The 27,678-nt window shown below is 43.1% G+C and overlaps 1 protein-coding gene across 1 annotated transcript; it reads left to right on the forward strand.

Annotated features, from left to right (window-relative positions):
- Window positions 1-984: 984 nt before the first annotated feature.
- Window positions 985-27,288, forward strand: LOC119442625 (serine/threonine-protein kinase haspin-like). Its single transcript, XM_037707565.2, has 12 exons — window positions 985-1,243; window positions 1,327-1,366; window positions 3,805-3,957; window positions 4,906-7,594; window positions 8,949-9,073; window positions 12,617-12,790; window positions 14,476-14,541; window positions 15,920-16,011; window positions 17,388-17,461; window positions 17,673-17,904; window positions 24,198-24,300; window positions 26,589-27,288. Exons 4-12 carry the CDS (start codon window positions 7,337-7,339, stop codon window positions 26,830-26,832), a joined length of 1,368 nt encoding a protein of 455 aa, XP_037563493.1. The 5' UTR covers window positions 985-1,243; window positions 1,327-1,366; window positions 3,805-3,957; window positions 4,906-7,336; the 3' UTR covers window positions 26,833-27,288.
- Window positions 27,289-27,678: the final 390 nt, after the last annotated feature.

Genomic DNA, 27,678 nt, shown 5'->3' on the forward strand with positions numbered 1-27,678 from the left:
AGCTGTCGCACCACTTGTACGTCGTGCGCGCCGCTCCGGATTCCTAGAGGAGAGAAAAAAAAAGGGGGGGCGAGTATAGGATAGGAAAGAGAGGGGGTGGGGACGTGCATGCGCTGTGGGGGTGTGGGACGCCGCGGGAGCGAGGGACGGACAAAGCCCCCGCCATAAGCTGCTTCGCATCTAAAAAAAAAAAAAAAAAAAACTTCTGGAGTGGCGACGGCCGCTGCTGTTTACCAGCAGGGGTGAAGCCAGCTCTTGCCCTGACTTCTCCTCTAAAAGCGTGTCGCGCAGGCTGCAGTTCGCGCGCACCTTAAGTGCTTTTGTTGTGCGAATGTAAACGCTAGGGTAATTGTAAAATAAAAGGTCGTTGTTTCTCGCTAAAATATTATAGTTGTCTGAGTGGTGATATCAAGAACTCTCAAAAAACGTACCACGGCAGTGAGGTTTCCTCATAAAACCTGTGAAACAAAGGTGTACATTCAAAATTATCTTACAGCGAAATTAGCCATGTTAACCATGAAAGAGGCGAAACAAGGAGCTTCGTGCCCTGAGTAAGATGGCGGCGGCCTGGCTTCACTTTCGAAGCAGCATTGCCACTCCAGAAGCTTTTTTTTTTTCTGCTTCTTCTTTTTAAACCTCCTTGGATATAAAACACGACGTCTATGACGTATATTTGCATTTAAAGTCTAAACAGCGCCATTCTTTGGGATGTGAACTTCAACACCCCTTTTTCAATGAGGGTGGCTTGGTGCTAGTTGGCAAAACATCTTGAAGAGGTAATAGTGCACACAGAAACGAACAGCAGCTTTTAACGGCTCGTCTTGATTAATATATCTCGAAGGCAAAGCTTTCTTCCGGTGACACACTAGACTACAGTGTACTGTAACTAGACCAACGCCTTGTAAAAACGTGTCATGGTCGCCATGTTATAGATGTCACTTATCAAGCCAGATCCAATCCAACCTGAGGTCGTAGCGCTCGGATTCGAATTGCAATGACAAACACAACAACTTCTGGTTTGTACTGCATTGCGGTGTAGCTGTCCAGTCAAAGCGTAAACAGCATGAGTGATGCGTAAACAGTGTGAGCGTTTATGAACGATGAAGCTCCTGAAAACCTATGGCAGAAGATACAAATCCAGCTTCCTCGAAGCTTCAAATACCAAACGCGTCTGGAGCCCCGAGGTGGTCTTGCTTCAAACACCGCCGAGAAATCGTTCGGAAATTCTTTTCGAGAGCCTGTGGTAAGTACATGAACCTCATAAGCACGGTATCAGTTGCATCCCAGAGGAGCTTGTTTGATTCGTGTCTTCGCTTTCTTCACCAGCAACCCTACGGCTCAGATAAAGCGTGCTCCGAGAGGGAAGGTAAGTTCGTAGATTCTTCACTTTTCTTAGCGCGCAAACGAAGTGTCTATCATTCTGCCCAAACGATAACGATTCCTAAAGTTCCGTCCAGAATAATCAAAACGCCAGCATATCGTTCTGTCCAGGCGATTACTGAAGGTAGTCTTCCGTTTCGGCGCCTTTTCCTTCTTTTGCGCTTTTTTACTCAGGTCCCTGAGGTCTACGGGCCTTCATGATAGCCGCCTGCTACAAACTGTATAGTGTACGCGGTAGGTTCGTGCTCGTCCCTCTTTCTCTCTCCCCCTTACCCACCGTGGTTTCTCAGTCAGCTAAGGCGTTGCGCTGCTGAGCACGAGATCGCGGGATTGAATCCCGGCCGCGGCGGCCGCATTTCGATGGAGGCGAAGTGCAAAAACGCCAGTGTGCTTGCGTTGCAGTGCACGTTAAAGAACCCCGGGGGATCAAAATTAATCCGGAGCCCTCCACTACGGCGTGCCTCATAATCAGAATTGGTTTTGGCACGTTAAACCCCAGAAAGAAGAATTCTCTCTCCCCCTTCCGCTCTCTCCCTCTTTTTATCCCCTTACTGGCGCTGAGCCGTGCTCCCTCAAGGGCTGCAGAAGATAGCGCCAACCTTTCCCTTTCCCTCAAGAACCACTTATCATCATCCCCTTACCTCTTCTCCCCGCTCAGGGTAGTTAACCAGAACTACCTCTGGTTAACATTCGTGCCTTTCTATGCATCCTTTCTCTCTCTCTCTCTCTCTCTCCCCCCCTCCTTTCGCGCTGCTAAAGTTTCTTTCAGCAGGAAGGAATTTACATTTACTGTGTGATTTGATCCCATAAAATCATTCAGCGTGCGAAAATAAAAATAATACCGGCAAAGAGAGGCCTCAAGATTATAATAATGTCGGCGGCACAGTAACTCCAGGGCATACAAGGGGCAGTGGGGGTTCAAAGTTGGCATCGGTCGCTGACGCCTCTGTGTGCCATGGTTGCACAAGATCAGCTGACTGCAGCCGACCTTGTATATGAACATTCCCTGGCAAGCTCTGGTCTCAACGGCCGCAACCCATGAACCAGTTCGGGTTCCAGCTTTGGTGTTGCCGTTTCTTCTTTACTGAGCTGGAGGCACCTCCAAAATATACTAAATAGTTACACGTTGTGTACATTTAGTACTAGTACAAAGTCACACTTACCTTGTGGCGAGGCAGAGGAGACTGTGGCTTGTAACAGCTCTATATGCGTGTGCAGAAAGAACAAGAGCGGCTGTTGACTTCAAATACTTGTATGAACGGAACTGTACCAGTAGTTATCGTTCCAGCTGGACAAAATGCTGAACACACACTTTGACAAATTGATGCTTGTGAAATTAGTTCGTCATAATGTACTGTTAACCGCCTTAGTGGCAACTATTGGATTTAAGAGACAAAGACATGTACAGCAACATATTGATCTACCTGGTCTTTTAAAGTGAAACAAGCTCTTTTGCTTATTTTTGTGGCCGGTGGTTGGGGATCCGAGATTGGACTTTCATGCAAAGGGCATGTGTTCTCACGCGACCGAGTTGCAGAGCGAATTTAATATTTGACGGCTAACTGTTATAGCTCTTATAGAAAAAGTGCGATGTGATGCACCGACTGAAGTAGTACCAAAAGTTAATGATTTTCTGGCTCCCATATGAGTGCTTTATCCTGAATCAAGCACGTGCTGTGCGCGTGCTTGCTGGTTAATGGCTCTGTTCTCTAAGGAATTATGCGATGAAACAACACACACAACCTAAATATCTTCACTGTACGAAATATATGCTTTCAAGAGTATCATTCCTTTAATAAAGCGAATAGCTTTCTAGAAGTGTTCAGCTATTCACTATATTCACAATCATTGTTGGTGGTTTCTGCACTTGATTTTTTATTTAGTTAATATTATTTTTTTAATGCTCATTTGTTTAATACTCATTTGTTTAAAGTTTGGAACTGACCTAGGGGTCATAAAAGTGGTCTTCTTTGGCACGCCTGTCATTTCAGTGATTCTCGAAACAGTGTGTTCGTAGTGCGTAGTAACCATTTCTGTAAAGGTACCTTGTACTGAAGCTTTTTGCAGTTGACAGCAGCGCCAAAACACATAACACATAGTAGCAAGCCAAAGAAGCGAAATTGGAGACATGCGATTCAGATTCATGATGACATTTCAGAGCACTTATTGTGAAGCAAGCATCATGCTAGAACGCGGCAGCACAAACATTTCCAAGCTTGGGTTTTATATTGGGCAGAACTCGGTGCTTAACAATCAGACAAGCGTCTCTCGGCATTTGAAGGGCCGTTGAATTTTTTTTTTTTGCAGCCTGAACGACTAGCATCAGCGACAGTTTTTAGAATAACTGAAAGAGTCGCAGATTCCTCTGGCGAGTGCAAGGTGTCTATACTCACTTGTGAAATCGCTTCTGATTTTACATTGCAGGTAAAGTATGGGAATGTCACTAACCTGTTCAACGTCAGCTCTGAGCGATCTGATAAGGAGCATAAAAAGAGGTCCGGATCGCCCTGCAGACGCACTGAGAACCGAGCCTGCCAGAAACGCTCACAACAGAACTACAATGCACGCAGGAAACAGGTGAGTAGTGTGCAAAAGTTTATATAAGCACACTGCCTTATATTGCCGATGTTCTCTGGATGTAGCTGTCGGGATGCACCTGGGGATGAGAGATGCGGCGAGGACATATGGCACTGTGCGACTAGCTGACGACAGACGTGCCATGCATTCACAGCAGCAATGCGACAATTTCTCATAGCATTCATTGGCTGTTAATCGTCCTGCAAGCTGGCGCCAGTTGTTGTGAGATGTTGGCACCACTGAAACAGTGTTCGCACCTCATGTCCCCCGTCTGGTTGGGAGACGAGGTGATTGTTTGATCTGTTGATTGTGACATTAGGAGCTCCTTTGCTGCGGAACAGAAGTTACATCTCCAGAGACAATGCTTTTTGTAGCTGGACTTGAAGCATGGAGAAATAAATTTCTGGAAGACTGGAGGCAAGGAGCATGAATATCATCTCTCATCTGCTGGGAAAATTTACGTGAAGGGTAATCCTAGGGGCAGGGAGGAAGGAAAACTGCGAGCATGCCGAAAAGCCAGCTCTATATTAAAGCAGGTCATGAGGAAAAGCTGCATGCTAAAAGCAAGAAAGCCCTAGCCTCAATGAGAACAGTTAAAAGCTGGAGGTGACTTAAGCGGTTCCGCTGAGCACAAGGAAGTGGGATCATGTCTGGATCATGGCAGTTCCATCCCGATATGAGGGAAATGTAAAACTACTTGTGTATTCATGTGTATGTGAATGCTAAAGAATTCTAAGTGCTCAGATCTCGGTGTGTCCACTCAGGGTCCACTTAATGTGTGCAAACTTAATGTTACAATAAAAAGAAATAAGTGTCAATCAATCAATCTAGTCTATAGTGTCCAGTAGGACTTCCCTCGTAGCCTGCATTGTAGTTTTGGGACATTAAGCTCCATCAACACAAGTTGTTATAATCTCAGTGTTAATTTCTGATCCTATCCTTCCACAGCCTGCAGCCCAGCAGAATGGTGTGTCACAGAGCCTGGCAGACAGGAAAGCCAGACCAAGGCGGCAGAATGTCAAGAGGCCTCCAACAAAGCTGTCACTTAAAAACAAGAAGCCACAGGCGCAACAGTTGCCACCAACTTCAATAAAGAAGGGGAATATTCAACTGAGCAAGCCGACTACGATGAGCCACAGCTCCACTAGTTCCACATCATCATGTGAGATACCTAGGCGTTGTCTCAAGGACGACGAGTCATTCTCATTATACCTCGGGAGGTTAAAACTTCCTGGCAGTCCAGTAAACCCCACTAGCTCAACACCAAAAACTGATACAAAATGGGATGATAGGGCCAACTACAGATTGCATCGAGCTGTCTAGTTTGAGTGACATAAACAGCATTGATATCAGCAGCCCTCGCTTTCTGGAAGGTGACAGCTCTATTGCATATGAAGGAAACCAAAGGACCGGACATGAACAAACCCACTCTGTGGATGGTTTGATGCCCTCATTTCTCGTCTCAGGAGATCGCAGCAACTGGATTACCCTGCGGAAGAAAAGAAACAGAGCAATGTGCAAGCGCGATGATGGAACAAATAGAAAAAAAGTCAGACTGAGCTTTGCAAGTGAAGACGTTTCGAATTCAGCGTGGGATACACCTATTGCAGAAGAATGGTCACCAGTCCTGGTCAGCACTCCAGTGTCTGACGCCCGCATCAACAGAGCGGAAGCAAGAAAGGCATGGTTTCTCAACTGCGCTATGCAGACACCACATGTCGCACCATCCACCATCTTTAACAACTCTGTCCTTGTACAAAACTCGGTCTTATTGGATAAACAAGTCCAGGGAGCTGGGTCACATAACGTAAAGGGTAGCCTGAAGCGAAAGTTAGCCAGTGCAGCACAGTTTCAAGCTCCCTCGTATGAAAACCACAGTGGCTTGTATTGGGAAAGTTTTCCAGACAACGACGTGAAAGCCACAAGTCAGTTGAGAGGCAGTAGCACGGCACATGAGTCCTCTGAGCAGCCGCTGCAGGTCTGATTTGGAAAGCAGCATCATGCCTTTGTCATGTGATCAGAGTTCTGTCGAGCTTTCTGTAACTCAACAGGCAAAAGCTCAGATGAAAGATTTTTATGTTGAGGTCACAGACTGTCAAGGAGAAGTCTTAAGGCAAACCAAATGCAACTTTCGCTGTATATTCTGCAAAGCCTGATGCTTTAGACTCGCAAGGGAGAGGAAACCTGTTTGAGACTGAGAAAAGGAAAAGTCACCTACTCATCGAGCCAGAGGCTTCACATCAAATACTAGGAAACAATTCACAGCTGTCCATATTTCAGAAAGAACTGTGTGTCAAGCTTGTTGACGTTATGGAAACATCATATGCTGGTAAGTGCTTGCTGCGTTCATCTTTGTTGGTTGCTCAAAGTGACAGTGAAGAGACATTCTTGTCAGAGGAAGATTTCTACAGGGAACATGCCAGCTTAAGGAGCTGCGTGTTGTTCTCACAGACCTGAAACATCAAGAAGCAAGGTTGAACATGAATGCACAGGATTGCTCACCACACACGTCTTTATTGGATGATAAAAATGATGGTGGGCAGTCACTCTCATCAAGGGAGTTTGCCACGTGTGAAAAGTCCCAAATGGAAGATGTGCACATTGTTCTCGAAGATGTGAGAGGTCGGAAGTGAAATGCAAAACAAAAGCAAAACCCATCCGGTCAATAGTGACACATGTGGTGTATCCTCAACAGGTGAGCCACAGTGCACTCGCGCTGATGAAATCATGCAGTCGAAGGAGCGTGCTGTGTGGGAAAAGTTCCAGCTTAAAGATGTGCGCATTATTCTGACAGATCTGAGAGACCAATGTGCAACACAGCACAAAAATGGAGCCCAGGCAGACAACACCAACCTATGTGTAGAGTTGCTTAGCACATGAGCCACTTTGTGCAACTTTTGCTCACAGTGGAAAGGTTGAACGGACATCGTCAAAGCCAAACAAGCTCCTCTGAACTGTACTACTGTAACAGTGCACCTCTGGATGGGAGTGGCAGGAACACACCATTTCAGCATTGTCGTGGAGAGTATTCAGAAGCTAAGAAGGCAGATGTTGCAGTCGCCACATGTAGTCCTGACATTCCGATTGCCAAGTTTGGACAAATTATCAATTCATTTGCTTGTCAATTCGACCAAGAGCTTCCACAAATAATGACAAGGAAAATATCAAACCTGCCAATAGTATAAGGAAACGTTCAAAACAACACGGCAGAACCATTGAGAGTGAACCGTTGTCAGTTCCAACTGTTGCTCTCACTCGTGAAGCTGAAAACACTGTGAGCAGTGCTACTGATGGTTTGGCAACACAGATAATACCTAGCTCGTATGCCTCTTCCAAGCGCAAAACCGACTCTGAGCAACCTTTAGCACCGTGCTTACACATGTGCAACGAACTGAACGAAAAGCTTAAAATGCTCAAGGAGACCAAGGTTGTTCTTAAAAGACACGACACTCAACGACAACTGATGCAACCTCCTCCTCCAACTGCACTGAAGAAGAGAACTGCGCAACGTATGAGTCGCTCAAATAATCGACGGCCAGACTGTGCACCAGAACAGCGCACCAGTGCTGCTAACTGCAACTCTTCGCAAAATAAGAGTGCTTGTAAAAACAACTGGTCTGCCTGCACGAGACGACAGGTCAGTATTGCATGAGAGATGACAGAACTTAACAGCACGATAAGTGGACTTGCGAGCAGTAATTACTTAAGGAAAGACTTTGTGCTGGAAACTGAACTTATGAAGCATTAATCAATGCTTAAGGAAATGTGGAGGGCACATTGACATCAAAGTTATGTGCCTCTAGGCCAAACTTTATTTCATTTTAACCTTTGAAAAACTTAACAGGTGATGCAGATCATTGTGATTATGCTTGCATATGTACTATCGATCCAAATTAGATGTTGGATTGCAATATCTTGTGTCTTGCATTGTCTCAGGAGGGCCCAATGTATGCTGCTATACATTTTTGTGTGTTACACTGGTTTTCACAACGAAAATCCATCTTCAGATGACACCAACACTTCTTCTTCCTGCTTACCTAAAAACTTGTTTCTTCAGTAGCCTTCCAGAATAGATTGTGTCTCAGTAACACAGCGTAAAAGTTCTATATATCTCGTTTGGCATGGAAAGAACATGGAACGAACAATTTTCTCAAACATGGCATTTGGTGTAAAATGTGCACTACTAAAAAAAACACGTTTTTGGCACGCATGCAAGCACATCTGCCAAATTATATCAGATCAGACTCAAGCAGCTTGGCCTTCCTGTAGAGTACACTCAGGTTCATCTCATAGTTGCCACTGCAGGAACCGTTGTTTGTAAATCTTGTGCTAGCAGCATCAGATAAGAAGTGACATGACAACCTCTTAGACAGTCTTGCAAAAAAAAAAAGAGGAATACAGGAGTTTTTCAGGGTACACCATCATTTCTCGATTTCTTTATCTCTCGGCATCATGAAGCAGCGTGGCTTCTCAGTCGAACCTAAATATCACTTGTCTTATGCTAGCCGCTGCACAATTCTCGCTGCACTGTTGGTCTTTGGTGAATTTGAGTGGCTGTAAGGCAAGCTTTCTAACGGCAGTAGATGCCTGGCTCTAGCATCATTTTTCACATTGCAAGCAGGGATGAAAGATTGTAGTCACTCCTGTTAGGACAGAATCAATCGATGCCAGCCAGTGAACACGATTTGCTTGTTTGCCATAGCAGCAATGCATGTAGTTAAACTGCTAACATAATCTTGACTCATAAGGTCACATGAAACTACAAAAATCTAGAAATGCAGTATTTGGGCAAAAATTTATTCCACACCTCAGAAAAAGCTGTAAAGTGTTTCAAGAGGGCCTGCAGTGTTTGTTTAATTAGTGTGGCTTTGGTAGTTAAGCTGTGGCCCTTGTTTGCTTGCATAAATATAACTTGTTAAGAATCTGGTCAACGATGACACTTTTATGTGGACATTGCTTTATTCAAGACTTTGAAATTGTATAAATTTCAGGCAAGACTCACCATGGCTCGCAAGAGTGCAGTTCCTTCAAGAGTGCCACTAGATGCCAATCGAATGCTACTGGAGATGTGCCATCAGAGCGAAGCCTTGACCTTCAAGCAAGCTCTTGGTGCCAGGTGTGTTGAGTGCCTTGATTTCTATTCATTGCTTGGGGGCTCTGTTCTAGGCACAACTTCCAACTACATACAATTAACCTCAATTTATCAAAAAAAAAAAAAAACATTTTCTCATTCCGCTAGGTAGCTTTCATAGAACACCACATATTCATTTTTTTCACTTTCATTTTTTTCAGTGAAATTTCGAAATTTCAATCGCAAAGTAACTCTTTCTGCCAGTTTCAATTTTGACGTTGGTTCCTCTGCTGGGCGCATTCAGTATGTGTTCTTGAGATTGCTCAGAAACACGTAATAAGTAGCGGTGTTTGAATAGCGAAATTTCCTAACCAAGCCGAATAAGAATATTCCAGAAGAATGACCTTTGAATATCAAATTGAATATTGAAAGTTTCATTTCTAAACCAAGTAAAATATAAAGGTTACGTAGAGTCCATTTGATGAAGAGCTTTATTTACATAATCCAAGACGTATAATGCCATTCACAACTGGACGTCCAGTAGTAGTATAAACTTTATTTTGTCCGAGATGGAGTTTAGGGAGGAGGGGAGTGGGAGTGCCCGTCCTCTTCTTCCTCAGGCGGCAGCCAGGCCTTGCGCTTTGGCGGCGTCTTCGGCCATCTGGACGACTCGGAGTTGAAGATCCGGGTCTGAGCTGAGCAGTGCAGTCTCCCACTGCTCTAGGGTAGTTATGGGAAGGGGAGGTAATAAGCTAGTGCTTTTTCTGGTCCTTATCAGGGGACATGCCCACATGATGCGGTGAAGATCGGCTCTACCTGCGCATAATTTACAATCTGCTGCATATAGCCCGGGATAGAGGTGACTGTACGTCACTGGGTTTGGGAAAGTGTGCGTCGTGTAAAAGGCGCCAGGTAACTGATTGCTTTTTATCTAAAGTTTTGTGAGTGGCAGGGTAATGCCCCCTGCTCTGGCGGTAGAAATTGTAGAATTTCCTTGTAGGATACCATGCCGGTCCCTGCCTGAACGGTGGAGGGATTTGAACTGATTATCACAAGAGGTTGTCGTGCGGCCGCGGATGGCCAGTTCTCGGGCCTGCACTGTGAGCAGCAGTCGTTTCCCGGAAGACCAGAGTGCGCTGTTGCCCAAATGAGTTGCGTCCAACTGCGCCGGGTTTCGGGTACCCTGGCCGGAATTTTGAGGACTTCAGGCGGAATGCGCCCTTTCGCGAGATTTCATATAGCTGTCTTTGAGTCACTGACTATGAATTTGGCGGCAGAGGAGGCGTACGCCAAGGCGATTGCAACTTCCTCCCCGACCTCCGGCGAGGTTGTAATAGCTGAGCTTGCAGCGATGATTTGATTTTGCTTATCTAGTACAGCTGCTGTCATAGCGTCTCGGTCACGATACTCGGCAGCGTCTACATAGGCCACATCCTTAGAGTTTGCAAAGCGTTTTTGTAAGGATTTGGCTCTTTCCTGCCTGTGCTCTTGGTTGTGCAGAGGGTGAGTGTTCTTAGGTAATGGCGGGGACGTGTATGTGTTTTCTTAATTCTGTGAGAATGTCCCGCTTTAGTCCGAATTGGGTGTTGTATGTAATCCTGAGTGATTGGAGAATGTGTTGCCCCGTCAGGAGACTGTGAGAGTCTCTCCAGTTGGGCAATTCTTTGAGCTTCCATGAGCTCGTCAAGAGTGTTGTGTATTCCTAGAGCCTCAAACTTTTCATTTGCTGTCATAATTGGGAGGTGTAGAACCTGCTTGTATGCTCTCTTGATCATGAGGTTAATTTTGGAGCGTTCATCACTCCTTAGTTGCAGGAATGGGGTAGCGTACACTATTCTGCTAATGACAAAAGCCTATACCAATCTGAGTAGATTAGTTTCTTCCATGTCGTGGTGTCTGTTGGCGATGCGCGAAATGAGTCTTGTTGTTTGATGCATGTGCGAGTCTAGTGCCTTTATCACTTTGTTGTTGTGTCCATTGGCCTGTATTCTGAGTCCAAGGATCCTAATGCTCGGTACTATTGGGATATCCTGGTTGTTAGCTTTGAGCGTGATTTGAGGGGGTGTGGTGACAGTTTTCCTGCCTTTGCACGTGGGTCTATACAGAAGTAACTCTGACTTTTGCAGGGAGCAGGAGAGTCCTTTAGGTGTTACGTATTCCGTGACAACTTCGATCACGCTTTGCAAAGCTTCTAAGAAGCTTGTAAACGAAAGATGGCTAAAAGGTGTTTTTATCTGGTACACCAGAACTGATGACAGTAATGGAACAGACAAACAGCACGTCGCCAGATGCGCAAAAACTGTTGTGATCATTAAAGGTGCCAAGTGTAACGCTACAGTACTGCAAATTCTTCCCAATGAATATAAACATGGTGAGACTCGCTAAGCAATAAATTGTCTTGCATCTTTCACGACTGCAAGTTCATATACATGTATAGGCAAGGCATCTTTATTGAATGACTCGAAAATTATTGAACAGAAGTCGTCTGCTCCGTGAGTTTAGTAAAAGAAAAAGGTTCCCTTATGCAACAACCTCTGCTGCCTGACAGCAAGTAATTGGGAACATTTTCTTTCTCCCTGTAGACTCAAGTCTGAGTCTTGTTTGAGTCTCAAGTCTTGTTGTTTGAGTCTTTCTCCCTGTAGACTCAAACAGGTGTTGTTATCTGCTATATTCGCACAGAAATGAATATTCAACATTTTTGAATAGTGATTCCTCATACCAAATACATATAATTATTGAACATTCCTGGTTATTCAATCCAAATTCAAAATTTCAAATATTCGCACACCTCCAAGTAAAGGGAAAACAGGTGTGGAATTTTGCGAGCTAATGGCTGAAGTGAAGTACAGCCTAATTGCTTGATCGACAATCACGGTTGACCAATGATGAATCATTGGAATTCAGTGCTAGCACAGTAAGTGAGACTTGTTTAAATTAGCAAAATGTCTTATGTATGGAAACATATGAACACCTATTGAGACCTTTCACCATGATCAGAACAAGTGAAAGGCCAAATTAGTAAAAGTTGACTGTATTTACCATGACTCTGTATTGTTTCAAATGTATACCATATTTCTGTGTGCATAACCCACCTGTGCATGTAAGTTGTACCACCAATTACATCCCTCGTAAAAGGTAGAAAAAAAGAAACATACACACAACAGTGTTCAAATCTTTGTGAAAGGAGTCAGGACAGTTGTGAGCATAAAGCAAAAGTTCACACACAGCCTTGTTTTGTCAGTCCAGTCACTACTGCTTTTACTGCAGCTCTCTGTTGAATTGCAGTGCAGTTTCACAGCTGTGAAAATTTTGTCTTAAACATTCAACACTGTCGTAAACCTGTATCTGACGGCAAAATTCATTTATAACCCGCCTCCTCACTCCTCTATTTAAAAAAAATACCGTCGGCTTGTACTACGATGCTCAAAAGCTGCCTGATTGAAGCCAAGTTTCAGCACAATGTTCTGACATAGTTTCCAAATGAAGATGCTCAAGTACCAGGTGGAAGTTATATAACAGGAAGAAATACAGTAATTCACGCATCGGTGGCGAAACTGCACAATATTTGAACGTGATTTCTTCCTTCAGTGCTTTCAAGCAGTGCCTGAAAATTGGCGAGGGCACATACGGAGAAGTGTTCCGAATTGGACATGGATCAAAGGCGTCTGCCATCAAGATTGTGCCCATTGAGGGTACCTTCCCTGTGAATGGAGAAAATCAGAAAACAGCTGCACAGATTCTTCCAGAAGCCATCATTTGTCAGTATGTACCCACATACCATGGCATGATGGCATGTTGACTTACTGGATGGCTTGCTTTCGTTGCTTCTACTGAGGCCAAACGCTTGATAAGTTACTTTCAGGAGCGTGAATTATCAGTGCATACCCGTTGGTTGAACCACCAACAGAAGATATGATGGATGCAGCTTTACTTGTCAAGTGTGTGTTGCTTAATTTTCGGCACCAAGCATCACCACTCAAAAGTACTATAGTTAGTACATCGCAGGTGACATGTATACATTGCTGTGCAAGTTTTTCCCCAATCATAGTAGTGCTGATACAAAATGTAACCCCCTTTTTTTTTCTTGAATAGATAGCTGTTAACTCAATAATGATGGTTCAAGGCCTAATTTCCTCGTAAGGGCAATAATTAGTGAATTTTACTCTTTTAAAGTGAGGAATTTAAAATGTGCACCAAATGGAGTGATGCTGAGTGCGTGTGGAGCAGAACATCCGAAAATTCAGGAAATTCAGGTTTCTGGTCATGTGTTATGTCACTGACACTCATGTCGGCGCAGTAATTGAAGGCACACTGTAATTGTCTTGCTGAAAGCATTAACATGATAGGATAATGGGGGAAAGAAGGTGAGAAGGGCATTGTGCGTTTTCAAGCACTGACAGTGGAGACTCGTTGTCAAATGTGATGGAGTAGCAGGCCAGAGGAAGCTCTCATGCTGACCTTTCCACCTTTCTGCTGTTAAAGTTTCTCTCTCTCTTTTCAAATGTGAAAAAGCACAGAATAAATGGCCGATATGACGCACCAAGCTTTTGGTGGCACGGCTATGGTGTGGCTTGCAACCACTGCACTTGGCCTCACCAGTGTGTGGTGGCTTGCGATACCTCACACATAATGTAATGTAAAAGGAGTGCTCGTCGACACCCCCTATGCATGGTAGCCATGCTGCTTTTGGTGCACATTTTGAACTGGTCACATTAAAAGAGGATACAATAATTTGCTGCGCATTCGTGGAATTCCTGGAACCATACTGTCATTATGAGATCTTCAGCCATCTGTAATATATATACGTTTTTAATTGTGTCAGTATCCCTTTAACATGCTATTTCTTGCATTTGTCGTCACTTAAATTGACGGTTAAACAACAATGGTGCCACTGATTTCACCCCTTAAGTCATACCATTAAAGCGCCTGTGCATGTGACATCAAATTATGGTTGTGCATATGTCAAAATTAACAACTCGCTGTGCGCTTTGTTTAGCCTCGCAAGAAAGATCAAGTTGCTGTACTTGTCATTCTTTGTACTGGCCATACTGTCTGGCTGCACCATCTTTAAAACATGCTCACTCTAGCTCGTGCTGCTTGTCTGCTCGTCTTGCATCAACAGGGGAACCTTGAAGGTCTTGCATGGAAGATTCACCATTACTCCTCTTGCATGGTTTCAGTGTTGCTGTACGGCCAGCTACAAAAGTTTATGGAACACAGGTTCCATGACAAATGTGAATTTCAGCTATGTTAACGCATAGCGCTTCTACAGATTGAAACTGAATTTGAGGCTGTGCCCAGGCTTCCTACATCTCATAAACTTTTGTGGCTGACTGTGCACCTTTTGAAACATCTTAATAGAAGTACTGTTACATTTGGCATTTATCTTGAATATGTTATGAGGAGTAGCATCATTGTCATTCCTTTTTTTTTTTTTTTTTTTGCAGGGAGTTGAGCGCTCTTTCCCAGAAGGGACGAACCACTATGTGCCCAAATTTTATTGAAGTGAAAAGGTAACTAAGGTCACACTTATACACAAGTGTGGCGTTTTCTGTGTTTCTAGTTGATATCTACTCGCATTCAAGTACCTCTTTCTTTTTATTCCCTGTTGACGAAAGTGGTTGAGGTATTTAGATTTGAAGGAAATAAAATGCTTGCCGTACTAAAGGTTTCTGGGGCTCCTTTATACCCAGTATAGCAAATGTGGGCGCTTAATAAATTCAAGAAGGTGTGGTACACTACTGCCAGCAGAAGTCTGTTGCCTGCAGGGGTTGCGAGTTTGTAGCCTGGATGCATAACCTGAGGTTGAGAGGCACATTTCTCTGGTCCGCGCAAGTGCACACTGCACCGGTAAATTCCAGGATGCATGCAAGTACTTCAGTTGGCAGTAGTACACACTGAATCTGCCATATGTGCCATAGATCAAGCAAGTTGCCCGACCTACTTCATCTTAATCATTTCTGTATAGCAGGGAATGACCAAAATTGTGCCAATTCCCGGAAATTTACAAGAAATCTGCATGCAGGCGGCCATTTTTTCCAATGGAAGCATTCAAGCAGCTGATAATAAAAAAATATAAAACTAGACACAATGCCAGTGCCGCCATCTTGTGTAAAAAAAAAAGAAAACTAGAAAGAAGCAAGCTGATAGATATACTCGTCATCAGTTTACATTGCCAGGTATTTTTTTTTTTCATGACAGCTGTAGTCTTATAAATTATAGTGATGAAAATACTTACCAATAGTAGAAGAAGGGTTAAATAAAGCTAAAAAACATGAACAAAGAGGGCTACAAAGTTATTGCAGCAGCATTTTTGTAATGTTATTTTTTCTTTTTCTTTCCAACTTCTAATATCTTAAAAATTAGCACACATATATTGTGGAATGTGCTCTCTTGCAGATGATAAATAAGCTGCCGTGGTGGTGTAGTCGGAATGGCATTGCACTGTTAAGCCTGAGGGCGCAGAATCAAATCCCCGACGTGGCGGCCGCATTTCAATGGGGGCAGAATGCAAAAACACCCGTGTACCATGCATTGGGTGCAAGTTAAGGAACGCCAGGTGCTCGAAATTAATCCGGAGTCCCCAGCTACGACATGCCTCATAATCATATTGTGGTTTTGGCACCTAAAACCACATAATTTAATTTATATAATAAATATTAACTTAATGTCTAGGTACGGTAAGTCCCATGGTACTAAAAGTGCAGATGAATGTGGTATCAGTGCAATTTGGTCGTTGGCAGAGAGCTCTGGGGCTACAGCACGTTTAGCAACAGGTTATGCAGCCTGTAACACAGCATGTAGAAATAGTCATTAGAAAGTGTTGCTCATCTGTTCTTTCTTATTGCGAGTCAGGTTGTGCAAGGAGAGTTCATTATATTACTCTTACAGGTTGTACTACATTCAAGACAGGTACCACCCAGCCCTCTTGAAGCAGTGGGATGCGTTTGACTCCGAAAGGACAAGCGAAAACGATAGGCCAGGTAAAGCACTTGAGCACTGGTGAACACTGTTAAAAATTTACTTCTTTTCATATGTGATTTAGACAAAACAATATTAATCTGTTTCTCTAAGTAATTCCTCTGTTTATGTTCTTGTCTTACAGAAACATGTGTTCTTAAACGGACACTAAAAATGGTTTTGTGTGAAACATCTTTGGCTTTTTTTTTCTTTTTTCTTTCAGGGCTCGGTGTAGGTGTCTTGCCAAGCAGGACACAGTAGTTGATCATGTCTTTGCAAGTGGTATAGACGTGTTAAAACTAGACTGTTACGTGTTTTGATTCTCAGTACAAATGCCCCCAACTGGCACTTCTAATTGCATAGAGAGACCAACAGAGTCTTGGTATTGAGTGTGTGGTGGAAGCCATATTGTATATAAATATGCTCGAATGTGAAGCAGTGATCATTCACTTCGTTCAAGAAGTACGGAAGTCAACTTAACAGGAAACTCTAGCTCGTGGCCTCCTATCTAAAAACAGGAAAGGATAAATCGTATTTCTCGGCAACCACTGCACCGAATTTGATGAGGTTTGTTGCATTTAAAAGATAACATTAAAATCTAGCAACTGTTGGCTGCAAATTGCTGACTTAGGTCGTTAATTTTTTAATAAATATTGACAGAAATTGAAGATATTGAGAAAAAGAAACTATCAAGTTTACAACTCTGTAAATCAGCAATGAAACATGACATCACAATTCTCTAAGTTGCACCTAATAGTACATCTCAAGCGGGTAAAATTGATATATTACACATGGCTCTCAAGTGGACCACTAATTTGTGAGTAGATCTTTTGCAAAACCCTTGTAAACAATGTAACAAATTCATGTAAGATAAAAATTGATAGATAGATAGAAGGACAAGTTTGTCCACTTTGGATGCTCTAACGGATGCAGTTTACAGAACTGCGATATCTGTTCTAGGTGCAGAGCTACAAATTTGTAAGCTTCGTGCTTCTATTTTTTTTCAAACATACCAATTTTTGAAAATGTCATTTAAACAATTCAGGCCCTAAATTGAAATGCCACTCTGAACAGTCACTAGAATTTAAATTTTCTCTTTCAAATGCAACAAATTTCATTAATATCGGCCAAGTGGTTATCTCAAAAAAGTGTTTGTGCGTTCTACATGTATTTGAATAGACGGCATCGGAGTTAGGCCTGAGCTAAGGCTTCCTCATAATTCATTGTGCACTGCTTCAAAAGCAAGCAATGTCATGCAATGTCATCACATGCATCACATGCATCTCTCCATAATGTAAACGGTACCAACATTAATGTAACATCATGTAACATCAACACATTTAGCATAAGAACACGTAGAAATGTATTTTTCTTTTTCTTTTTTTTTTTCTTATTGCAGACTGCTTCAAGGCAGACCAGAAGTTTATCATGTTTCAGTTTGCAGATGGCGGGACATCCTTAGAAGATTATGAGGTCAGTCATTTCAGTAATTTGGTGCAACTGTACTCCGAAGCAGCAAATGAATATAGTTTTAGGCATTTTCAGCCATAGAAGTATTTCTAAATGGAATGAAATTATTTTTCCTTCATGCAGATAAATAATTCAGGTCATAAAGTGTTTTTTTGGTAGCAGCCTTCCCTATGCCCTGTTGTGCCTCCACATATCTGCATCATTCTCTTTGCAGATAAACTCTGCAACAGAAGCCAGGAGCATTTTCCTCCAAACCGCTTGCGCATTGGCCGTTGCCGAAACTGCTCTAGAGTTTGAGCATCGCGACCTTCACTGGGGAAACATTTTGGTGGCGCCAACAAAGCAACATCACATTCACTGCCATCTGCCTGAGGGTAGCTTCAGTCTGGACACAAACGGTGTTCTTGCCTCGGTGATTGACTACACGTTGTCCAGGTTACGCAAAGGTAACCACGTAATGCATTTGAATATTGCCTGCTGCTTGGTGGAAAGTTGTACGTTCGACTGCCAGCTGCGGCAGCCACATTACAATGGCCAAGTGTTCCATCGGAATGTTAAGGGGACACTAAACAAAACACTTAATCAGTTTTAAACTGATAAAGCATTCTTTCAAAACTCTATTTTAGTTTATTTCACTGCAACAGGTTCGTTGTTAGATGAGAAAATGAAGGTCAGAGCTTTATATTTATCAATTTCACAGCAAAACCCGGCACAGCGCCATACGTCAGTGTGACGTTTCTTGCATTTGTGCCGTTGTGGCAAAGTCAAACATCACCAAACTTGCTATGTGCAGTGTTTGGCTCCTTTTGTTTTTGTTTGTTTGACCCACTTGACTGGGTAGGCTCAGAGGGAAATGCAAGAGAAAATGTACTAAACAGAAAAACGCAACTCACTAAAAAATTTGGCAAACTCAGCTGTAGTTGACTTCTACGTAATGCAAAATCTTGCACGCTGAGCTAGTGGGGCTCGAGTGGCCCAAGAGACGCGCATTGTTGTTTTTGCAGCTTCGGCAAACTTACGTTTGCACTCCTCACATTCGGCCTGGGTCATAAGTTTTTTGGGTGGGAAATTTCGGCGTGCTTACTCGGCGAGAATCATTGTGGCACGTGCATCGAGTTGGTGGGGTTTGAACAGCCGAAGATGTGCTTTGTTGTTTTCTTATTGCGTGATGTTTTAAGACAGCGTCAGGAAACCGAAACAAAATCGAGCTGGTGCGCGACACCGGAACATGATCCTGCCAGAGCGAAACATGACACTCGCGTTGCGCTGCCTGCACCTGGAAAAAAGGCATGTTTTAGTTATCGCCTTAAAAGCATGCGGTACACTCCCAACAACACTGCACCACACTCGCTGTGAAACATATAGGTGAACATGTTTATTGCAATTAAGTCGGCGGCGATAGTGAATGCGACATGTGACAACCCGCGAGGAGATTTCGAGATTTGCTAGTGCTGGAAGGGGAAACTGAGTGTGCGCTGGCATTTTCGCATGTCACGGGCGGGTGAGTACTCCAAAGAAGCTGCCATGGTAAGCGCCTACTGCTCTTCAGCACGCTTGCCTCGCATCTTTTCTTGTTCTCATGGGATCTGGCAGTCGGAAAACGTATCATACAGTCGAAGTTTGGCAATATACTGGATGTTGGTGTGTGTGTGTAAACTTTATTTAAAGAGGTCCGGAGGCTCGACTTAAGCGAGGTGGGCCACTCCCACGTTGGCACTGTCAGGCCAAGCCCTTCAGCGACATCACGGGCCCTCTGGACAGCCCTTAGTTGGTCTTGAAGCAATGGGCTTTGTATTCTTTTTTCCCATTGAGTCGATTCTTCCAGGAGGCTGGGAAGAGTTGTGGGGCACCCCGCGAGCATATGTTTGATTTCAATGATGCCATTACAATCATTACTTTCCTTCATAATCTCCCTCTCTGGATATATTTTGTTAATGTGGTACGGCGTGGGGTATGTACCCGTTTGCAATAAGCGCAGCGAGACTGCTTGAGCCCTGTTTAGTTTTGAGTGTGGAAATGGGAATTGCCTGCGTCCTAGATAGTAATGTTTGGTAATCTCATTATAAGTTATTAAATAATCTCTATATTCCCCGGACTGATGGTGAACGGCTCGGTTATGGCTGTCACGGTTAGCAAGTCCTCGTGCCAAGTCATGCGCAACCTCGTTGAGGTTTACTCGAGTTGTGCACTTTCCCCATATGTGCAGAAAACCATCGGATTTCTGTTTTCCTAATCCTAATGTTTTCAAAGAATTTAGTTGCAACTCCAGCTACGTAGCCTTTATCAAAACTTTTTATAGCGGCTTTTGAATCACTGTAAATGAAGGCCCACTTATTACTCCTGATTGCTAGAGCAAATGCCACTTGTTCTGCCACCATGGGTTCCTTGGTAAAAAATTGTCTTCACCTTTTCTTGAGAATTTGATACAATGGCTGTATAGGCTTCTTTACCTTTCACCCAGGCAGCATCAACTATAGCTGCCAGTTGGTTCTGCTCTATCTCTTGCAAGAGTGCTTTAGCTCTTGCCTTTCTCCTTCTGACATTATATTCTGGATGCATGTTTCTGGGGAGAGGGTTGGTTCTGATCCTATCCCTAACTTCAGTATTTAATTCCACTTCAGCCTCTATTGGGCCCCTTGATCTATTAGGTTCTACACCTATTGTGTGTAATATCTTTCTGCCAGCTCGTGTTTTTTTCAATCTTTCGTGTTGCGTTAGCTGCTGGGCCTCAGCGATTTCTTCCATTGTGTTGTGGACTCCTAGACTCATGAGCTTGTCAGTTGCAGCGGTACTCGGTATCCCTAGGGCTATTTTAACAAGTTTCCTGATCATGACATTGAGTTTGTTAAGTTCTACCTGTTTCCATTTGAATAATCCGGCCACGTAAGTGAAGTGGCAGAAAGCAAAAGAATGTATTAGCCTCAAAGCACTGTCTTCCCCCATGCCTCTGCGTCTGTTGGTAATTCTCCTTAGTAACCTAATGACTTCATCTGTTTTGTTCGAGATATGCTGTATTGTACTATAATTGGCATTGTTTTCTTCTATGCAATAACCAAGAATCTAGATTTTTACAACTAGCCTGATTGCAGATCCTTCATGAGTGTATAGGCACACTCTTGGCTCCTCTTCCGGAATGTAGCCTCTTTGTTTACGACCTTCTGTGTGATGTTTAATGACCAAGAGTTCCCACTTGGCTGCCGAGCATTTCAGCCCCATGTCTTTCAGTGTGTTCTCCACAACTTATACACTTTCCAGTGGTCTGGCCTCTGTCTGTCCTACATTACCCTTGGCACTCCAAATGGTTATGTCGTCGGCATATACGACATAATGTATACCCTCGATTTTCTCTAAATTACTTGCAACCTTAGACATTGCTAAATTGAATAGCATGGGCGAGAGCACAGCTCCTTGTGGAGTGCCCCTGTTTCCCAAATTCTTAGCTTCTGACTTAAGTTCTCCCATAATGAGGTGCGCTGTTCTGTTTCTAAGAAAGTCCTTAATCATGTTAAAAAGCCTCTTACCTAACCCCATCTCCGAGAGAACGTCAAGTATTGCCTTATGTTTTAAACGATCAAAAGCTTTTTCCACATCCATACCTAAAAGAGCTTTCGTGTGCGTTGGGCTGGCCTGTACGAGTTGGTGTTTGATTAAGAGCATAGCATTGGGTTGACCACCCGGGTCGAAAGCCAATGAGGTTGTACGGGAGGATGTCGTTCTGCTCAACATATTTCGTGACCCGATTTAGGATGACATGTTCCATGGCTTTGCCTAGACATGACGTCAAAGAAATAGGACGGAGGTTGTCCAGAGTTAATTGTTTGCCTGGCTTAGGTATGAGGATAGTATTGGCCACCCTCCATTCCTCTGGGTATATCCCCTTCCTCCAACATTCATTAAAATGTTCAGTTAGGTAAGAAATCGATTCATCATCCAGATTTCTTAAAATTCTGTTAGTTATTCCATCTGATCCAGCTGCTGATCTATCATTAAGACTGTGAAGAGCCGCCCTGACTTCACTCTCAGTGAAATCCAGGTCAATTTCTTCACATATGCCACCCGAATATTCCACGTTATCGTCTCCTTCGTTTGGTTGCCTAAGTGGGAGATAATTGGTGGCGAGTCTATCCATGATTTCTTCTGGTGTTTTATCCTGGCTCTCCTGATGAACCACCTTGGCTATAGCTGTTCTCTTGTTTTTCCTTGTTTCATTCTCGTTGAGCAAGTGCTTGAGTAGGTTCCAGCTACCTCCATGTTTGATTCTGCCATGTTGGCGCATAAGTATAATGTTTTCCAGGAATGTGTTAACCAGTAAAAAAGATACTGGGTCATTTTTGGGTTCTCTATTACGAATGTTGGCACCAGTAAATTGTACGAAACGGGATCGTATCAACGAGGTTCTACTTTGCCCATACACATATAAAGGAATACACATTATTAAAGGAGTATGCTTCACATGCATACTTGACACATACAACTCTACAAAGAGAAACCATAACACATTTGCTATGCAGAACGCTTGTAATAGTTTATTTGAGAAGAGTGCTCAAATGCAGTAGCCGCTGTAATTTCATTATTTTGATGCGCAACATGTTACAAGCACCTTTGTGGTACATTAATGTAAAGAACAACTGAGTTAATAAATATGGGAATTTCTGACAATGAAGCAAAATGCAAATTTTCTCCAACCATTGGCATTAGTCACACATAGTAGGTGGCTTTCTCGAATCTGGTGTACATGAACAGCAGACAACCTACAGTTGTGGCCTTTTAAAATACATATGGTTGTACTAGTTTGCTGATGATGCTTCTGTCTTTTTTCTGGCTGTTCCTGCAGTGGGAAAATGGTAAGAAAGTGCTCGATAATGAGTTAGTTCTTCATAACACACTCAGATCAACACAGGACCCTGCATTAGGCAAAATTTTTCTTTTTAGGCTTACCGAAATTAAAGGGACGCTATGTTAAGTGAAGCTAAAGTGATAGATTAATGCTCGAGAATGTCTAAGGTGTCATTATTATCGCGAACGTAGGTTTAGTAATCGAGAAATCTAGGTACATGCAGTACAGAATTTGAGACTAAACCGGGACATCGAAGTACTAGCCCAACGAATAGGCACTCCTCTAATTCTGTCACTAGTATTCAACCACTCGTAATAAAAAGATAATAGCATTATAAGATGGAAGAAAATTCAACTTCTCATGTTCTACTCGATTTTTAGAAAAAATAACTCGTTGACGTAACCCTTGACAACAATGCTGGCGGTCAAAAAGTTCCATTTTCGCTCGACTCTGCACCGCCTGTGCTTTTGTTATCGCATCATGCTGCAATGGTTTTGCTGGCTCGCAACAAAACTCGCACAAACTGCAAGTAGCAGAGAATGCCATGTCCGTGTGATGTCGCGGGATGCCCGAACTGTCCACGCCACATGACCAAGAGCACCTACAGTGGCGAATCCAAAGCTGTCTTGGCTCGGTTTCTCCATGGCCGCGCATTGATATGTTGCACAAAAAACTGCAGCGCCGTCTGTCGGGCGTGGCTTTACCCACCAATGGCAGTAAAGGGCCGTGATGGCGTATGCAACGTCATCACTCCCCCCACGGGTGTGGGCGATTTGAATTGCGCTCAAGGTATGCAGACCCTTCAGACCCAATTATCTCTTAAACTAAGTGTTTTCTTGGCACGAAACAAGCGCTGTGATTTTAACAGTCCACATCCACGTAATATTTGCCTTTAGTGTCCCTTTAAACAGTAGCTGGAAAATTGCTAAACACAAGTTCTGCAAATAGAATTCCAGCTACATCCCTGTAAAAGCTTTGTTTGCTTGCTTGTTTGTTTCTTTGTTCGTTTAACCCATTCTGTGGCCATGGACGAGTTCAGCATGTCAATAGTACTCTTGATTTAAAATATTGTATATGGTATTTTTTTAAGTATTATGCAATAAAAAGAAAATAGCTACATTGGTCAGAATTCGGAATAGCGTGGAACGGGAAGGCGTGAAGAATTAGAAACACCAAAACAACAACTGTGAATCCTTTCTTAGAATAATGTGCAAGCAGTGCAAACACCCAAAATATGGCTAGGTTACATATGGGAATATTGACAGCGTCACAATGGCTCAGATAGGCACTTGATCATCACAATGCACACAGCAACCAGCACAAGATTTGAAACTATTCTCGGACACATGTCTGGTGCAGAAAAAGAAAATTGTTAACAGATTTACCATTGTTGACCATTGTGTGCGAAATCCTACGAGTACTTAAGAGTACGTTAGAAAGCCACTTCTATTGCTCCAAAAAGAAAAAAACAAGTTTGAAAAACACATTTAAAGTCTATCATTACCTTTAAACATTGTTACCAAAGTATTTTTCTTTTTTTGTGCGTGTGTGTTGTTTAGTCGTTAAAAGATTTCCAGACCAAGGTTTCTTAGAAAGCAACATCATGGTAATCCTTCTATGCTTATGCAGATTATGTTACAGTCGAACGCGGATATATCGAATCTGAAGGGAATCAACAGAAAGTTCGATATATAGGTAATTCGATAATATGAAAAAAAAATTTATGCGAAAATTTCCAAGGGGATTTTACTGCTGTTTGTTATACACAATAATGCGTTATATGTGGGTTCAATATATCCGGGTTCGACTGTATTTGTCTGCTTGCTTTGCAAAATATTTTGTGCCGTTCTCTTGGCAAGGCTCCCCATGTTCTCATCAGACTTTTCTTTCCTCGATGTCAAGATGGAGCAGTCATCTATACCGATGTGTCCCACGAGGATGAGCTTTTTGGTGGTGTTGGTGACTACCAGTTTGACATCTACAGGCGCATGAAGGAGCACAATCAGTGAGTCCATCACTCTGCCTAGCTACTAACGATGCAAGACACAACCAGGGGCTGCACAAATGGTAGAAGCAACAAATGAATTATTTACATCAAACAAAAGGGATGGACGCACTACAATGGCTCAGAAATTACAACGGAACAATGCAAGCTGAATTCCTGTTTGTGCATTAAAACCTCAGTGATAGTTATGGATCATATCTTTGTTTTCTTGGGCAATGCTTTCTCTTTTTTCTTTTTTGCGACAACTTGGTGAGTGAGGTTCTACTTGTAAACCACTGTGTATTCTGGTATAACATTCCAGCCAGTTAAAGGTGCCTGCCCCATTTAACGAACTAACATGCTTGCTCCCCACTCGAGGTGCACTCATGGTATCACAATACCAATATGTGTATTGCCTACTTTCCAAAGCTATTCGAGTTAATGTACTTTGGTTGTGGAAAATTGGGAGAAAAGTGTAAGGCACTTTTTATTTTTCAAATATGTTTGCTTCACACCTTGATTGCAGGATATATCCCTAGAGGCTCATATCTCTGCTAAATCAAACACAGTCAACGTCCGATTTTTTGGACTCCTTAGGGGCCGCGAAAACATCCGAAAAATTGTGCAGTCTGGAAAAATGAATGCATGCCTTTTACTGTCCCTAAGGGCTCAAATCGCCACAGGCACGTCTGAGAAGTCTCTGCAGGCCTGCCAGTACACTTATGGGGCATATGGGTGCTCGTGCTGGGACAAGAGACGGCGGGTGCAAGCATGTGTAATTAAGGAATACATACTGTGTCCCGTGACAATCGCCCTTTCCCACTCTTACGTTTCACCGCAATACTTTGTGTATGCTTCACCGCGTAACATTGCGGTATTGAGGCAAAGCTGACTTTTGGGAACCTGATATTACGCACCGCTCTGTGCTTTCCGAGCTTTGAAGCCAATCGCGAGGTTTACAAAGGAGGAGTCGGTGCCATTGCTGACAGCAGGGAATTATTTCAATTAAGAATACGGCATCGAACGGCAAGAAGCTTAATAGCAAACATCGAAGCAGGCAGGGCTTAGCGTTGCCGCGGTGGTGGCTACGGCTGCCAGCGCGATCTGCGTGCGAGATCGCCGGTTTGAGGCAGCCAGATAATCAAAATGGCAGCAGGTGGTGGCTTTGATTAATGCCGTTTCAGACCTGCAGTCACGGCAAAAAGTCCAGTAAATCGGACGGCGAAGGGTTCTTGCGTCCGAAATTTAAGACGTTCTTATACGTTGACTATGGGGTACATGATGGTGCCGTGAAGCCGTCTGAATTATCGGGCATGTCCGAAAGTTGGGCATCCGGAAAATCGGTCGTTGACTGTATACTGAATATACTATTTGCCATGCATATGTAGGCCTCATGTATTGATTTCGTGTATTTTGCCAAAATGTTAATGTACCAAATGTCAAGTGTGTGAGACAATAGCATCAGCCCATGACTACGCTCTAAACAGGGTGATGTTTAAAGGCTAAATGCAATGAAATTTGGACTGCATGAAAAGCCTAGTTCAGCATATAGTGTAAATGTAGAGGAGCCTCTGTGGGAAATTTTACTTCTGAAATATGAGTGGAAGCATCACAAAAAGCTAGGAGAAATAACCATTTTTGATGGTGAAACTGAAGAAAGAAAAAAGAAAGAGCCACCATTACCATTTGCCAGAAGTGGTGCACGACCTCTGAGATTAGGTAGCACTCGCGGCGCTCCGAGACTTACATCTTAGCCGCTTACCACCAGGTGCATCCGTTGTCCGCTTAGGTGCTGTTTGCAGGCTGCTAACAATAAGAAAATTATACAATTACCAGCTCTGCAGAGATTGTGTCAGCGGTATATATAACTACGGTTGAACCCGGATATGTTTCATGTGAAGGAAATCACAAAAAAGTTTAATATATAGGTAATTCGATGTATAAAATAAATTTTGTGCAAATGTTTTCAAGGGGGTTTGTTATACACAATAATTTGTTATATGTAGGTTCGATATATCCGGGTTTGACTGTACTTACTTATAACGAATTTAGCCAATTAAGGATGCGCATTTATTTTCACTTTTGATATTACGACAACTTCTGATTTATTTGGGATGTGTGATGACAACCATAAATTTGACTGTCACTGTTACCAACTTTCAGCTTTCTTTGGTTTTGTTGGCACAGGTCCGCTGTTGTATAGACAATCGATAAGCAGTGTACACTATCGTAATGTCTATCTTAGCGAATGGTTTGTTGGTAGTTACTGCTGGGTTTCAAAGCCATGTCTCGATTTTCCCGACTTGCAGAAATGACTGGAAGAGCTTCAAGCCATACACGAATGTGCTTTGGCTCCACTACCTGTCCTGCAAGCTCCTCGAAAAGAGTTGTTACTTTGCCAGGAGTCGGCAACAGAGCTCCGCAGCTGCCGAACTCAGAAAGTGGAGTGACACGCTCATCCTTCAATGCTCATCATCCAAGGACGTTTTTCTCAAGTGCATCAGCACACAGTCTACGCAGAAAAAAGTAGGCTCTTGCCTCGGCCACAGATGAGTGGCCTATTCCCCCAAAAATGTCACTGCATTGTCACTTCTCATCCCATCTCCTGTGTATTTAGCATTTCACAGATTCACTGTATGGCATCATGGTTACGCTTCAACATCACAGTGCAGTGGCACTACTCTTTGTAAGCGTAGGTTTCTACGATGGCCTAACACTAGTGTCAAACCATTTTTTTTATATTTCCATGCTTCACCTGTAAGTACTCATTCCCAGTCTCATTTTTGTTCACAACCAAGTGTGTCTGCATTTTATCAGTTTTAGAAATAAATATCACTGTAGTATTGTAAACTCCATCGTTGTTCTGCGAAAAAGACAGACAGAAAGACAAGATCAGACAGACAGACAGATGTGGGGAAGAGTAAAAGGTTATCAAAGCTTTTACAGTTGAGTACACTTATAACAATGCTTACAATATCTACATTATACAGTGCAATTTTACACACTCAATATATACCCCGCAGTCGTATGCATATATGATGTATAACTAGACTGCACAAAATAGTCGTAAACTTCTTGGCCCTTATTCATGAATTATTTAATATTGTCACGCTGCTGTGTAACTCGCTCGGCGAGCTTCGTCTGCCCCTGGAGAAATTGTCATGCTGCACGGCGCAGTCTAAGGAAGAGGAAGTAGAAGTGTGCACAAGGAGCTGGCCACTGCCTTATGGGCTTGGATGACCGTCCTGTCCCTTGTGCTACGCTAACCATCCATCATTCTTGTAAATAAATCCATCCCATCCGTTACAATATGTTACAAGTGGTTTGTAAGAACAGGCACCAGACAATTGCAGACAGTTCCTACAAATGAAAAGCTTTGTGAGGTCAGCTCTATTTTGG

The sequence above is a fragment of the Dermacentor silvarum genome, chromosome 2, assembly GCF_013339745.2.
Source record: "Dermacentor silvarum isolate Dsil-2018 chromosome 2, BIME_Dsil_1.4, whole genome shotgun sequence".
Classification (NCBI taxonomy): Eukaryota; Metazoa; Arthropoda; class Arachnida; order Ixodida; family Ixodidae; genus Dermacentor; species Dermacentor silvarum.

Excerpts from the sequence above, each read along its gene's own strand:
- LOC119442625 (XM_037707565.2), top strand. The coding sequence starts at position 7,337 with ATGTGCAACGAACTGAACGAAAAGCTTAAAATGCTCAAGGAGACCAAG. Across the intron at positions 9,074-12,616 it reads AAGCAAGCTCTTGGTGCCAG|TGCTTTCAAGCAGTGCCTGA; the intron begins GTGTGTTGAGTG and ends TTCTTCCTTCAG. Across the intron at positions 24,301-26,588 it reads CGCATGAAGGAGCACAATCA|AAATGACTGGAAGAGCTTCA; the intron begins GTGAGTCCATCA and ends CCCGACTTGCAG.